At 38.7% G+C, this 16,873-nt stretch overlaps 1 protein-coding gene across 1 annotated transcript in view; it reads right to left on the reverse strand.

Moving 5' to 3' along the window:
• Positions 1-567: 567 nt before the first annotated feature.
• The window catches only part of LCORL (ligand dependent nuclear receptor corepressor like), a 289,005-nt gene continuing 272,699 nt past the window's right edge, over positions 568-16,873 (reverse strand). The window contains exons 6-7 of the mRNA XM_007957356.2: positions 2,919-3,012; positions 568-1,600 (exon numbers count right to left, since the gene is read on the reverse strand). Coding sequence (XP_007955547.1) covers positions 568-1,600; positions 2,919-3,012 — 1,127 coding nt within the window. The remainder of the gene's footprint in view (positions 1,601-2,918; positions 3,013-16,873) is intronic.

The following is a 16,873-nucleotide window of genomic DNA, read 5'->3' on the forward strand; positions in this document are numbered from 1 at the left end:
GTGCATTCCGTATTTCATAGAACGCACTGTAGTCTTCTAATACTGTATATATTTATTTTTCTTAGTATGGAGATAGCTTTCCACTTAAACTTTGATTGGCTGTTTGAAGTACTTACAATAATTACTGTAAGTATGTTATGTAAAAATGTTTACAAATGATAAATGTCATATTTCCATTACAAGATGATTCAACTGAATGGCTGGAGTGGTCTTTCACCAATAAAAATGTTTCACTTGACAATGACTTGTTTTCCCACAACGCTTTATGCTATTGACTACTAAAGAAAACCTGAATCTTTTTCACCTATTTATACAAGGATTAGATACAAACTATCAGAATTAAGTAAGCAACTATATAATTCTGTCCACAGTGAAAACCCTGAATAAAACTTTTTTTCAAAAGGCATGTAAGTGGTTTTTGAACTGTAAAATTTCATGTCTCCTGTCAGAGTGAGCATTTGTAACCCCCACACGTGTGTATATAGACACACAAATACACACCTGTGCACATACACACACACACGCAAACACACCCACTCACGCACATACAGTTTCCTAACAAATAATCTACACAGGCTTGCTGCTGTTTTTGCAGCTGCCAGTCCCTGAATCTGTCATATTATATAACCCAGTGTCTGGTAATCGGAGTTTCTTCTTCGGCGGAGTCTTCAGTGTTCCAGATCTTTCTTTTACCTTGTATTCTAAAGTGCTGTGAGGTACCCCATAAATTCCTTGTGCTTTGGAAACACTCATTTTTCCACTCATTACCATTGCAATAGCCTCTTCCATTATCTCATGATCATATTGCCGATATCGGCCACGTTTTTTCCTGGGCTGTTTACTATCTTTTCGATCCAATCCATCTTCAGTGTTTTCAGAGGTTCCATCAATTGTTCCATTTTTAGAATTAAGACACAAAGGAGAGAGGTCCCCATGTAGAAAATAAGAGTCAACACTCGAGTGAGTTACAGGCCCAGAACATTCTAGTTTGTTCTGCTTAGGGAGTATATTTTTCAGTTTTTGGAGAGCTGATCCTTCTAGGACTGGAGAGGTTTTAGACACTTGATACATAACATCCAGCAGACCAGAACCATCAGGTGGTGGTTTTGCAACCGAACTCACTCGCAGCTGAGGAATTTTTAACTGTACAGTAGGATTTGAAGTTTCATATTGTAGGCTTTCATTTTTTTCTTTAAATTGAGTAACCATTTTCTGTAGAGTTAACTGATGGAGGTAACTGGAAGCTGTTGGGAATTTTAATTCTGAGGTTTCAAGTAGATTGAGTTTACTTTTTTCTGTGCGCTCTGCTTGAGCTCTTGCCCACAAGGCTACTTTTTGCAGCACTGCACAAGTTTCTTTACTGTCTTTATATGAGTAACTATCATTGAAATCTCGAGTTTTGTTTTTAAAAGATGCAGGCTTCCCTGCTGGTAAGGCTTCTAAGTGGAGAAGTAAAGTTTTTTGAGGTATGCCATAAAGTATGCCTGCTTTATTTATGTCCAGTGCTCCAGACTGAATGTCTTTCAAAGCTTTTGAGAGCAAACCATCTGCAAACTCAGCACTTCTTTCCACATAGTCCTCTCTGTTTCTGTGCAGTCTCCTGGATGGATGGAATGAAACGATGGTAAACTGATGCATGAGAGACTCTCACACAGCTATGGAAGGGGAGGGTCCACTCCTTTATTACACTCCTTGCTTAGGTAACATCACTGCTTATGACACTTTTAAGTCTGTGAGATGTAGAGTTACTCCTTATCAAAGCAAACGCTACAGTCCTGGTAGGACAATGTGTCAATCATACGGTGGCCTCAACGGGCAGACCTTCCAAGAACATAAAGTCCTAACTGAGTATTTGTAAAAATATTCTCAGGATGTTGCTATTCCTCTGAAAGATGCATGTAGAGCAACACTTAGAATTTTTATTTGCACAATTAGTGTTTCATTATAAAAAATACCCAAATCCTAAAGGAGTTTTTGTTAGTAGAAACGTGACGTTACCGCTAAACAAGTAATAAAAGAGTCAACCCCTTTAAAGGAAATTTGTAGCAGCAAGAATATTACCAAACACAAACACCCCATATTTCCACAGACTAATTTTTCTTTAGATAAAAATTTTAAATTTGAAACAAGTCAATCAGATTTGAATACAATGGTTTCATCTTAGATACTATAAATGCTATTTTTGTTTTTAACCTATCACTGCAATTTTCCAAGTTCCTCAATCAGAAACCTCACTGTAACTTATGATACAACTGCTACAACAACCTTGGCTGAAAGAAATTAGAGTCTACGGCTCAGATGGAAAGGTGACAAAAAGCTTCCTATGCTCTCTGTTAATGGGAAGATGCAACAGTTATAAAAATAAAGGAAATCTAAGAATCCAACAGAACAGCATTTCTTATTTAATGACACTTTCAAATCATGAAAGGGCCCTATGTGGTGATTACTAACATTAAATAGTTGCCACCACACCTAAAGCACAATGAAAAAAAAAAAAAAAGAAAAAAAGTAAACACTATGAGCTACCTTTAAGAATATTAAGTACAGTATTTTTCGAATTTGTCCATTGTTTAAAAAATTAAATATTGAAATTAAATAGTTTCCTTAAAATTGCCTCTTGGATATTTAAAATCATCTTTACTTGTCCTGCTTCTTATAGTTTGTACTCTATGATTCAGTTGGTAGTTCATTTTAGCAACATGAACTAAAGTTTGGTGATTGTTCTGATAACTTTTCTTTAACAGAAAGAATAAAAAGGAAAGAGAAAGGACAAATGAAAAGTATGAGAGAGGCACACTTATGAGAGACAAAAATTCTGGAGGGAAACTACACAAGTCAGTTTACTGAGAACAGTGTGAAGAGTCTCCTAGCGACGGTTTAAGGGTAGCACTGCATTATAGTGCCTAGATATTGCTTACCCAGCCACTGACCGCTCAGAAGGAGGATCACATATGGATGATTCTTCAGATTTTATGCTGGTTTTCTTTGTAGAGAGATCTAACACTCCATCCCCTATAATTTTGGCAAGAGAAAAGACTTTATATTTGTGACATACAGGCAGTCCTTATATTTTAACATTTCATATTTGATGATCTACTAATTCAGGACCTACACATTAATACTTATATTTGCATGTGGTCATTACTGACTCTCCTTAGGGTCTTAGCAATAGGGCATGACTGGGATGGCACTATGTGGGAAAGAAAGAAGACAGGAAGAGCTAGGGGGCCAGGTGACGTGAAGAGATGGACAGAGGACAGCACACAAAATCTGTTACAACTCCCCTCTGACCATTGTTATAGGTTACCCTTCCCACCACCCTGCAGTGAACCACTGTGGCTCTCTGCTCATCTGTGACTCTTCTCCACTTGAGGCTGCCCAGGTACTGCTTTCTTTGGGAAGGTGGAAGGGATGTAACTTGTACAAAGTGGAGATAGGATGATGAATAAGAGAACTGAATAATTAGCATTGACTAGGACTAGGAAAGTGTGGCACAGGTACTTCAGGGCAACTCTGAGTCTATGTGCAACCAAGGTATCTTTTTCAGAACTCTCAGTGCAGAAGTGCACTATTTTAAATTATTGAAATGCACAGTAATTGAATCACTGCATATATTGTGCACTGTAATATACTGTGGTTATATCTATGATAGAATGAAAAATAATCAAAGGCATAATATATAATGATATAATTTTTTAGGAAAAATAGCCCGTTACAAAAATAACTACCTAATTGTTATTACAGCTACTTTTATTTGGACTGGGTAGTGTTTCGTTCTGCTGTACACAGGGTCACTGTGAGTCAGAGCTGACTCGATGGCATCTAACAACAACAATATTTAATTTACACAAATAAAACTTCAAAGATTCAGACATACTATTAATCTGACAAACTGCAGGTTCAAAAAGAATAAAAATGAAGTATCAATGTAAAACACAGCAACAAACAACACTGTGAATATATGCCTTTACTAATTGCTTAAAAAAGGAAAATTTAAATTATAGAAAAGGGTAATTATTTTAATAAAAAAACCCTGCATGTTAAAAATATAATCAAAAGTTCAATTGGGTTTTGTAATTGCCACATAAATTCACCTAACACTTAAGAACCCTGGGAGATACAAAGATGAAAAAATAAAATAAAACATCATACCCATAAACTCCTGTGTGTAATTTAACAATTATTTACTGAAGGTATACAAAACCAAACTCACTGCTGTCAAGTTGGATCTGACACATAGCGACCCCTCCTTGGGTTTCCGAGGCAGTATCACTACGGAAGTAGACTGCCCTATTTTCCTTCTGAGGAGTGACTGGTGGGTTTGAACTGCCAGCCTTCTGGTTAGCAGTCAAATGCCTGAGGCACTACGCCACCAAAGCTCCCAAGGGTTTATAAGTAGCAGTTAAAAAAGTCAGATGAAGTACCTGTTCTCAAGGTGCTTAGGATCTAGTGAGATGATTCACATCATAATGACAGCAATGACAATACCAAACATCTTTCAGGTTGATCATAAAGCCACGTGAGTAAGTGGATCACGATGTAGGGCTAAGGGGCTGCCATTTTACAGTCTCCTCAGTGTATGTCTTTCTGATTTGAACAGAGTCCTGAATAAGACAAAGGTACCACCCAGCAGATCTCTAGGGAAAACTCCTAGAAGGAATAGTTTGTGCAGCGGCTATCATATGCAATCATATATGGAATATCTGAGGAAAGGAAAGAGGCCAGGTGGCTGCAGTGGACTAAGCAAGGCAAGGAGTGAGATGAGATCAGGTTGCCAGAAGGCATATCATATAGGAGCCTCTACCCACCAAAACAAACCCAATGCCACTGAGTCGATTCCGACCAGAGAGACCTCACAGGATTTCCAAGGCTGCAAATCTTTATGGAAGCAGACTGTCTCGTCTTTCTCCCGCAGAGCAACCAGTGGGCCTGAACCACTGACCTTTTGGTTAGCAGCCAAATGCCTTAACCACTGTCCCACCAGAGCTCTTTAGGACCCCACAGGCCATGGTAAAACTGAATTTTATTTTGAGAGAGATGGGAAGCTGCTGGAGGGTTCTGAGCAGAAGACTGACATGATTTTAATTATGGTGTGAAAGGAACAACCTTCTATGGGAAGCATGGTCTGCACAGGGCTAAGGGTGAAGGCAGGAAACTGATTGGAAAAAGTGCTATGCTATTTCTGATCTCTGTATGTGCACATAGTCAGCTAGTTTCCTTTGCCTAGAAGACTACTAATTCCAACTTCCTTCTGTCTCCACACACGTCCTCAACAAATCTTATTTATCATTTAGTCATTCAGGTCACAACTTGGACTTGGTTGTTATTCTTCTAGGTTCCTATATTGGCAACACTTAACTATATTATTTAGCTTTTAGCAGTTTGTATTCCAGTTGCTTACATACTTACCTATGTTAGTCACCAGGCTATGAGCTATGTAAGGCAGTGACTACTTTATTCACAAATGTATAACTACTGCCTAGGACAGTGCCTGGCACACAATAAATGTTCAACAAATATTTGCTGAATAGATTTTGAAGAAATGCAAGAAATTCAGTATGGCCACAGGTTAGTGTAGGAGCTCTGGTGGCATAGTGCCTAAGGCATTTGACTGCAAACCAGAAGGCTGGCGGTTCAAACCCACCAGCCACTCCTCAGAAGGATGGTTGGGCAATCTACTTCTGTAGGGACACTGCCCGGGAAACCCAAGGAGGGGTCGCTATGAGTCAGATAGGAATCCATAGCAGTGGTTGCATTTTTGTGTTTTTACAGGTTGTGTTGTTGTTGTTGTTGTTATGTGCTGTCGGGTCGGACCTGACTCATAGCAACGCCTCCTTGGGTTGCTGAGGCAGTATCACTATGGAAGTAGATTGCCCAACCTTCCTTCTGAGGAGTGGCTGGTGGGTTTGAACCGCCAGACTCCTGGTTAGCAATTAAGTGCCTCAGGCACTATGCTACCAGAGCTCCTTTTTACAGGTTAGCTTGCCTATATTAAAAAGGTAAATGTATCTTAACATTTTTTTTTTAAACGAAGTATCTTGCCCAAGGTTACTGTTCCAGTCTGCTTTTAATTCCTCCCTCATCTCAAATCTGCTACTCCAGTGTATCAAAGTGCTTACCCATTAAACACAGTGCTATTGAGTCCATCCCGACTCACAGCAGAACCACCCCACAGGGTTTCCCAGGCTGTAATCTTTTTGGAAGCAGACTGCCACATCTTTCTCCCACTGAGTGGCTGATGAGTTTAAACCGCTGATCTTTCAGTTAGCAGCCAAGCACTTAACCACTGTACCACCAAGGTTCCCTAAAGCACTTACAGAGCCCCTCAAATAAGCTACACACTGCCATCGTGTCTTTGGAGTTGCAGCACATTGTTCACTCAGCCTCGAATGTTCTTTCTACCAGTGCAACATCAAAAGTCCGACTCTAATTCTCTTATTCATCCTTAAAGTCAGATCTAGATCTCCCCTAGCAGAAGCTGGTTATTTTCCGCTGTGGGTCAGCAGCATCCTGCAACACTATGTGACGTGTCATATAACATAAACATAATATTAGGAAACTATTATGCAATTACTGATTTATATGTCTTTTTCTTCTTCTTTTTTTTTTTTTAATTGTGATTTGGGTGAAAATTTACAGAGCAAATACACTTTCCATACAGCAGATCACATACACTTTGTCTCATGACATTGACCACAATTTAGCACAATGCAACATCTCTTCTCCCACTTCCTCCCGATAGGTACCGCTTCCCTGTGACCATCCCTCCATGCACTCCTACCTCCTGAGCTGTCTCCCTGTGCCTGAGCAGCCCCTTCTTTCTTTCTTGCTTGTTCTCTCCAAGGAGTGTATCTACCTCAGGTAAATGCTCAACTAGTATGCCTGTCTACTGCTTGGCTGGGAGCCACAGGTGTGCGTTCAATTCCAGACCTGAATGGCAGCGAGGGGCCACAGTCTCAGTGGTTCCGCCAGGCTCCATCGGGCCAGCAAACCTGTTCCCCGCTTTTTTTAATGTCTTTTTCTTGCATGAGACTGAATTCCTCAAGTTTGAGAATCCTAACTTATTATTTACTTGCATTTCATTAAACATAATACAGTGTTAGAATCTACTAAAGGAAGCAATAAATGCAGTTTTTTTCTGTTTTACTATTATCACTTCTCTTCCCTAGTAATTAAAATTCTATTCTTACTTCAAGACCTTATTTTAACACCATCTTCTTCAAGCAATGCTTACTGCCCAATCCATATTCAGGCTTATGACTATATTCACTCATTTTGATTTGCTTATTTATTTATTTAAATTTTATTGTGATTTGGATGAAAGTTTACAGAGTAAAGTCATTTTCCATACAGCAGTTCATACATTTTGTTTCATGCCATTGACTGCAATTTCCCACAATGTAACAGCTCTCTTCCCACTTCCTCCACACAGTAACCTCTTCCCTATGTCCTTCCCTTCCATACACTTCCACTCCAAGCTATCTCCCTGTACAAACACTGCCCTTCTGTTCTCCCATGACTGATTGTTCCAAGGAGTGTATCCACCTGATGTAAATGTTCACCCCATATGCCTGTCTACTGCTTGGCCGAAGTCAGGAGTGAGTTCAGTTCAAGACCTGAGGAGTAACTAGGGGCCATAGTCTCAGGGTTCTCACCAGGCTCTACCAAACCAGTAAACTTGGCCTTTTTTTTTTTTTTTTTTTTTTATGATTTTGAGTTTTGTTTCACATTATTCTCCCACTCAATCCAGGATGTCCTGCACTGATCCCTTTTCTGAGTGGCCAACAGTGGTAGCTGGCCACCATCCAGTTCTTCTGATCTCATGGTCATATAGGCTGAGGACTGCCTGGTCCACTAGTGCCTTGGACTAATTGTTTCCATGCATCTGGTTTCTTCATTCTTCTTTGCTCTGGACGAGGAGCGATCCACTGTTGCATCTAGATGGGTGTTTGTAAGCCTTTAAGACCTCCTAGTCACTACTCGCCAATGCAGGATGTAGCTCGATGCTTTGTGTAGTATTAGGCCACTTGAGCTTGATGCCCCTGTGGCCATGGTCCTGTGATTTTGCTTATGTTTTATGTATGGTTTGTATCATATAAAATATGCCCTCATAAGTTTGTTATTTCCTAGTAAAATTTTAAAATGAATTGATGAAATTTCTTCAGTGCTAACCTGTCCTAGATTGTTAATATAGTTGAGTTAAAGTTATTGCACAGGTATAAACACTAACTCTCTGAAGCAGCCTTTGACTGCTGGTTTGACAGCTATATACAGCTCTTGTTATAGCACACTTTAATCTGGAGGATGAGCTAGGCCTATGCCCTGTTCAATCTTGAAGACATCCTCTTGATTCTTCCTCTGTGGGAATGCTAAACAGTGACCCAGCAGAGAAATGCTTTTATCTTTTTATCACAGTCCCATCTCCAGATCTAGGCTATCTATGTTAACAAGTTTTGCTAATAACTAAAATAACATATTAAAATCTGTGCCTAGTAAAAAATGGAAAATGTACTCTTTTTTTTACATATTTGTCATACCATGTTAAAATTCTTTAATCAATGAACATTTACACAGTGAACACAAAATACATAAATATGTACATAAATAGTTCTGATATGCATTAAGGACTTCTAGGTATAATTATCTAGCAAGTTTCACCTTTTGTTAGCAGTATTACCACCTATGCTATTTTTTGGTTACTTTTTATTACTTTTTTCTATCTAAAGCCTTTAGCTCAAGAGCTAGAGAAATCAAAACCAATCACCCCTAGGACTGTCTGAATTAGCAAAGCAAAGTAGTAAGAAGACAGGAGGGACAGAGTGAGAAGCATAGAGGAAAGAAAGGCCAGAGGTGAAGGGTTATTTTACTGCTCCTTCTGATAATTCATATTGAGCTGATTTAAATCAGTTTGACATCATAACTAGATTATTTTGTTTTATGTGTTTATTACCAAAGTACAAATTAACTCGGCAGATAAAAACTAAGTAATTATTAGGTAGATACACTCTTCAGAGAGATCAATCGTGGGAGAATAGAAGGGCTGTGTATGCACTGGAAGACAGCTTGGGGCAGGAGTGCAGGGGAGGGAAGGACACAGGGAAGAGGTAACCATGGGGAGGAAGTGGGAGGGGAGCTGTTGCCATTGTGGGAAATTGCAGTCAATGTCATGAGACAAAGTGTATGTGAGCTGCTGTATGGCAAGTTAATTTGTTCTGTAAACTTTCACTCAAATCACAATAAAAAATTAAAAGAAAAAAATATTAAGTATTTATTATTGTAAATGCTATAGGGTACTATAAAATAAGCAGAAGAAATAGTTGGACCTCGCACTTTTTAGAGTCTACGTAGAAATAGGAGATGCATTTATATGAAGCAAAAAGAGGAAATATTCTTTAAGATGAGGATAAGATGGCGTGAAATAAAAAGTACATGTAACAGAAGTTCAAATGGAAAGACAAAAACTCACCCAAGTTGATTTTTTTTCTGTCATTCTAATTACCAATGCTGCTGCTTTATGTATTATTACAAGAGCTTAAATTTTAAATGGCTATACATCTCACTGAAGGCAACAACTCTAAGGAAAATTGTAGTTAAAATTACCTTGAAAATTCTCTAGAGAAACCAACACATTGGAGATCAATATACGGCCTCTCAATAATTGGAAGACAACCATTTCTCCCAGTTTTAGAAAGAATAAGCAATTTCTTTGGTTGAATATCTTACATCATAGGTGACGTGTTCAGAGCCCATACTGACAGAAGATGGCTATCTTTAGATAACTTCAGAAGTATTAGTCCATAATACTTAAGGTATTATCAATTAAGCTGTGTCTCTCCCCTCTCACCCCCTACAAATGCTTTGGAATTCTAATCACGTGGATGTAATCCTATTTGGAAGTAGGGTTTTCTTTTTTATGTTGATTAGATTATACCCCAAGTATGATGGGTTCTAAATCTAACACTAAATCAACATCATAAAAGGAACAGATTAGACACTAGGGAAGTCATGTTAGGGTCACCAAGGGATTAAAGAGCACCTGGGGCTGCCAACAAGGAAGGATCCACATGGCTGAGACCCCAACTTGGACTGCTAGCCTCCAGAACTGTGAGAAATACATTTCTGTTCTTTAAAGTCACTCACTTGTGGTACTTCTGTTATAGCAGCCTTAGGAAACTGAGAGACAAGGTTAGCACTATGTTTGAAAGCTGTTCTATGGAAGGTATGTGGAAGCTAATTAAGAGAACAGCATAATCATCTTCCATTTCATCTCACTCTGGATTACGCCCATTGGATGGGATGGCAAGTAGAATTTCCCACAGTTTTTGAAAGGTTATTTCTTCATCTGTCTCTCTGAGTACTAAATGCATGCACATGAAATGGGCATATGATGTAAATCCAACGAGAACACAAGAGGGTATTAGTTAAGTGTAAGACTTCTGAACTAGACTGAATGGGCTCAAATCCTGGCTCTTCCATGTTTACATGTGTGACCCTAGGCAAGTTACTTAGCCACTCTTACCACCTGTTTCCATTTCTGTAAAAGAGGGATGATAATACTGCTTACCTCATAGGTTACTGGGAGGTTTAAATGGGCTTATCTATGTGAAGCTGTCAGAATGGTGCCACAGAAAAATGCTCCATGAAAATTAGTGATTATCGCTATTATAAACCCATAAAGATTAAAACCCTAACAATAACACTCTTTCTCAAACCTCTGATCTACAATGGTTATGCACTGTATCCTCCCTCTAAGTTTCCAACTTTCTGTTTGAACTTCGAAGTCCAAAAAGCAATACTGGGTAAAGGGAGGGATGGTACGATGATGACACTGGGGAAAGGAAGGACACCGAAATGTGCACATAAGATATAGACAACAGAGACAAATAATAGTATGTGCACAATACTGCATTACCACTAACAGCAAACACCAGGCTGCAGATAAATGCATAGACAAGTGAGAAGATCAGGTGGGGGTCAGTGAACAGGAACATACCCTAGACCAAGGATAGACTTAGCTGAAGATTATCTTACATATGCACTTGTGCTACAAAACTAGCCACACACATTACAAAAGCAACAGAAGACAGAGTTAGAGTAACTTCACAGAGACAACCATACACCTTGAGAGAGAGAATCATCGGGCCTGCTGACTCGGGACCATAGTCTCGGGGGACACCAAGCTCAACTGGCACAAAATAGTACATAAAAAACTTATTCCACAACCTACTTTGGTGACTAGTGACTGGGGTCTTATAATTTTTCGAGCGGCCATCTAAGATGCAACTATTGGCCTCCTCTCTTCTGAAGCAAAGAAGGGTGAAGAAAATCAAAGGCATCTGGAAACAATCAGTCCAAGGATATGATGGACTCTGAGACCAGTAGAGCTAGATGGTGCCCAGTTACCAGTGCCAAGCACTCAGAAAGGGATAAAATCTGGAGATCCTGAATAGACTGGGAGGAAAATGTGGAACAAAATTCAAAAACACAAAAATGACCAGAATTACTGGTCAGATAAAGTCTGGTGAAACCCCCAAGACAATGGCTCTGGGTTACACTTCGGGCCTAGAACTGGGCTCGCTCTCATGGATTGGCTCTCAGCCCAACAGCAGAAAGATCTACATGCAGAATACCTACCCCAGGGCAATGCACCCACCTACTCTAGGGAGATGCACCCCTTAGAGCAATCGTCCACGGGGCACCAGAGGGGCAGCATTCACATGGAGGGAAAGCTGGACAGACAGGATGCATAGTTAAGAAGGACACAGGGAAGGGGTAGTCACAGGGAAGGGAGGGGAGGAGAGTTTGTTACGGTTGGGGATGGTAATTGGGGCATGTAATCAAATGTACATGAACTGTTGAATGAAAAACAAATTTTGCTCTGTAAATTTGCACCCAAAGCACAATAAAATAAAATAAAGGGTAAAGACACAATAGAAGCAATATTAATTTTATGTAAAATGAAATTTCAGAAAAATAAGAATAAAACAGAAATAATATATAAAAGTCATGAATGTTAACCTGCTTAGAAATACAGTATCAACATACATAAAGAAAAAGTTTTCCACCTATGCAGTAAATTATTGTAAGATACTGGGAAATTTTTCTCTCAGATCCAAAATTAACGTTAAAAACACACAAAATTTCAGTCAATAAATACATTAGCTAAGGGCTTTAAAAATAGATAAAAGTACATTTAAGTCCCAATTTTCAGCTTACTTAGCATAAATTGTTGTTGTTGTTAGGTGCTGTCAAGTTGTCTCCAACTCATAGCAACCCAATGTACAACAGAATGAAACACTGGCTGGTCTTGTGCCAGCCTCACAATCCTTGCTATACCTGAGCTCACCATTGCAGCCACTGGTTCAACCCCTCTCATTGAAGGCCTTCTCCTTTTTCGTTGACCCTTCACTTTACCAAGCATGATATCCTTCTCCTAAGAATGGTCCCTTCTGACAACATGACCACAGTAGATGAGACAAAGTCTGGCCATTCTCACTTCCAAGGAGCGTTCCCGCTGCACTTCTATCAGAACAGATTTGTTAGTTCTTTTGGCAGCCCATAGTACTTTCAGTATTCTTCACCAACATCACAACACAAAAGCATCAACTCTTCTTCAGTCTTCCTTACTCATTGTCCAGCTCTCACATGCATATGAGGCGACTGAAAATACCATGGCTTGGATTAGGCGCACCTTAGTCTCCAAAGAGACATCTTTTCCCTTCAGCACTTCAAAGAGGTCTTTTGCAGCAGATTTGCCCAGTGCAATACATCATCTGATGTCTTGGTGGCTGTTTCCATTGGTGTTGATTGTGGAAGCAAGTAATATAAAATCTTTCACAACTTCAATCTTTTCTCCATTGATTGTGATCCTGCTTATTGGTCCAGTTGTGAGGATTTCTGTTTCATGTTGAGGTGTAATCCATACTGCAGACTGTATTCTTCAATCTTCATCAGTAAGTGCTTCAAGTCATCCTCACTTTCAGCAAGCAAAGCTGTGTTGTCAGCATAATGCAGATTGTTAATGAGTCTTCCTCTAATCCTGATGCCACGTTCTTCTTCATACAGTCCAGCATCTCAGATTATTTGCTCAGCATACAGAATGAATAAGTAAGATGAAAGGATATAACCCTGACGTACTTCCTTCCTGATTTTAAACCATGCAGTATCCCCTTGCTGTGACTGAATGACAGCCTCCTGATCTAGATATAGTTTCCTCATGAGTACAATGAAGTGTTCTGGAATTCTCATTCTTCTCAATGTCATTCACAATTTGTTATGATGCACACAATCGAATGCTTTTGCATCATCAATAAAACACAAGTAAACATCTTTCTGGTATTCTTTGCTTTCCACCAAGATCCCTCTGACATCAGCAATGATATCCCTTTTTCCACGTACTCTTCTAAATCCAACTTTACTTCTGAAAGTTCTCTGTCAATATACTGCTGCAACCGTTTTGAATTATCTTCCATAAGATTTTGTTTGCATGCAATATTGATATTGCTTGATAATTTCCACATTCTGTTGGATCACCTTTCTTTGAAATGGCTACAAATATGGATCTCTTTCTCTCAGTTGGCCAACTCTTCCAAATTTCTTGGCATAGCCAAATGAGTGCCTCCAGTGTGGCATCTGTTTGTTGAAACATCTCAGTGAGTATCCCATCAATTCCTGGAGCCTTGTTTTTCGCCACTTCCTTCAGTGCAGCTTCGACTCCTTCCTTCAATACTACTGGTTCTTGATCATATGCCATCTCCTGAAATGGATGAACACCAGCCATTTCTCTTTGGTACAGTGACTCTGTGTATTCCTTCCATCTTCTTTTGATGTTTTCTGCATCATTCATTATTTTGCCCGTAGAATCTTTCAATATTGCAACTCGAGGCTTGAATTATTCCTTTAGTTCTTTCAGCTTGAGAAATGCTGCGTGTGTTCTTCCCTTTTGCTTTTTTAACTCCAACTCTTTGCACATTTCATTATAATAACTGACTTTGTCTTCTTTAGCTGCTCTTTGAAATCTTCTGTTTAGCTCTTTTATCTTGTCATTTCTTCTATTTGTTTTGGCTACTCTCCGTTCAATGGCAAGTTTCAGAGTCTCTTCTGACATCCATTTTGGTCTTTTCTTCTTTTCCTGTCTTTTTATTACCTTTTGTTTCTTCATGGATGATGTTCTTGATGTCATCCCACAATTCCTCTGGTTTTCAGTCATTGGTGTTCAACGCATCAAATCTATTCTTTAGATGGTCTCTAAATTCAGGAGGGATATAATCAAGGTCATTTTTTAACTCATGTGGACTTGCTGCAATTGTCTTCAGCTTCAACTTTAACCTGCATATGAACAGGTGATGGTCTGTTCCACACTCAGCTCCTGGCCTTATTTTGGCTGGAGATACTGACTTTCTCCATCATCTCTTTCCACAGATGTAGTTGATCTGATTCCTGTGTACTCCATCCGGTGAAGTCCATGTGTATAGCCTTGAAAAAAGGTATTTGCAATGAATAAATTGTTGGTCTTGCAAAATTCTATAATGCCATCTTCAGCGTTATTTCTATCACCAAGGCCATATTTTCCAACTACTGGTGATTCTTCTTTGTTTGCAACTTTTGCATTCCAATGACCAGTGATAATCAACACATCTTGATTACATGTTTGGTAAATTTCAGACTGCAGAAGTTGGCAGAAATCTTCAATTTCTTTGTCTTTGGCTTTGGTGCGTAAATTTGAAGAACAGTAGTATTAACTGGTCTTCCTTATAAGAGTGTGGATATTATCCTATCACTGACAGCACTGTACATCAGGACAGATTCTGAAACAGTCTTTGTGACAATGAATGCCATGCCATTTCTCTTCAATTTGCCATTCCCGGTGTAGTAGGACATATGGTTGTCTGATTCAAAATGGCCAAAACCAGTCCATTACAGCTCACTAATGCCTAGGATATTGATCTTGATGCATTCCATTTCATTTTTGACAACTTCCAATTTTCCTAGATTCATACTTTGTACAGACAATATTCTGATTCTTAATGGATGCTTGCAGCTGTTTCTTCTCATTGAGTTGTGCCACATCTGCAAATATTGGTCTCAAAAGTTTTACTCCATCCACATCAAGTTCGGCTCCATTCTGAGAAGGCAGCTCTTCCCCAGTCATATTTTGAGTGCCCTCCTACCTGAGGGGCTCATCTCCTGGCACTATATTGGACAATGTTTCAGGGCTATTCGTAAAGTTTTCCAGTACTGTATCAGACACTGTTTCTCTGGCATTCATAAGGTATTCACTGGCCAATTCTTTGACAAGACATGGCCTCTTCCTTCTTCCAAGTCTGTCTTAGTCTGGAAGCTCTGCTGAAACCTATCCACCAGGGTGATCCTGCTGGTATTTGAAATACCAGTGGCATAGCCTCCAGCCTTACAGCAACACTCAAGCCACCAAGTATGACAAACTGACCGACATGTGGTAGAGCATAAACTGTAGTAGAAATAATTTGGTCAGGTTAGTCAGTCACTGGAAGACTCAGGGACCTGGCCTCATGTATATATGATGCTTACATATAATATGAAAAAGAACAATAGGTGGCTTGTTGTGTTACTGTGAAACTAAGCGATAAAATGCAGGTAAAAATATTTAGTATAGTGCTTGATACATAGGAACAAAATATATATTAATTATTTCTATTATGATTACTCTTATTATTATGAATTAATAATTCATTCTCTCACCAATTTAGTGTTGACAAATGGGCCATATGTTCAGCCATCCACAAAAAACAAAAAAAAACAAAAACAATATTGGAAATCTCTAATCAAAATGGCAAATTGAGCTGTTATGGAAAGGCTCGATTCCATTGCCAAACACACAGAAGTGCTGGATACATATTTAATACCAAACATTTACAAAAATCAAAGGCAAATTCCAAAGTAAGAAAAGGAAATTCCCAAAGTTCAGAAAAGCTGCAGGGAAACAACAACTGTCTTTTCTTACTTATATTTAATACCTATTCAGGTATGTGCCTATGTGTGTGTATATACATACACACATGCACATACATATATACATAGAGATGGGGAGGGAGGGAAGGACAGAGAGAGGGACAGAAGAAAGGAGGGATGAAAGAAAGGAGAAAGAGTGAGGGAAGAAAGACTGATTTAATTCATTCGTTTGCATCACTGAGTTGTTTTCAGTTTTCCACTATTACAACAGTGCTGACATGAACATTCTTCTAGATGTTTTCTCATGTTCATGTACAAAAGTTTCTCTAAGATAAATACCTAGAAGTGAAACTGCTGGACAGTAGGGCATTTTAACTTTAGTAGATACCACCACATTTTTTTCCTACATCCTTGCCAACCTTCGGTGTTACTGGGATTTTAAATTTTTCCTATTCTGATGAATAATAAAAGCAAGTTGCAGAATTAAACAACAACAAAATAGTGCACACAGTGTACCATTTATGTGAATTTTTAAAGCATATAAAACTATTTTGTTTACAGATGCATATATAGGTAGTACTAGGGGTTGCCTCTGAGGATAAAAGACAAGATGCAAAAGAGATCGTAACTGTAATTCTAGAATGTTTTAGAATTCCTTAAAAGAAAACAAGTCAGAAGCAAAGATAATCAAATAATACATTTATTAATTCTGGATAACAGGAATATAATATTATGTTTTCTTTATCTGTATAGTTGAAATTTTTCATAATAATAAATATAACACTGTTTCTATTTACTGGTTATAGACTGGACATTGACATCACAATTTAATTATTTCTGATCAAACACTATTACAAAATACACAGAGTTAAAGACGGGCCAATGTAATTTTTCAACAACGTCAGGTAATTGTGATATATAAAACTACCAGAGATAACTTTAC

This window comes from Orycteropus afer, unplaced genomic scaffold, assembly GCF_000298275.1.
Source record: "Orycteropus afer afer isolate SDZICR_OR568_19922 unplaced genomic scaffold, OryAfe1.0 scaffold00733, whole genome shotgun sequence".
NCBI classification, from domain to species: domain Eukaryota; kingdom Metazoa; phylum Chordata; class Mammalia; order Tubulidentata; family Orycteropodidae; genus Orycteropus; species Orycteropus afer.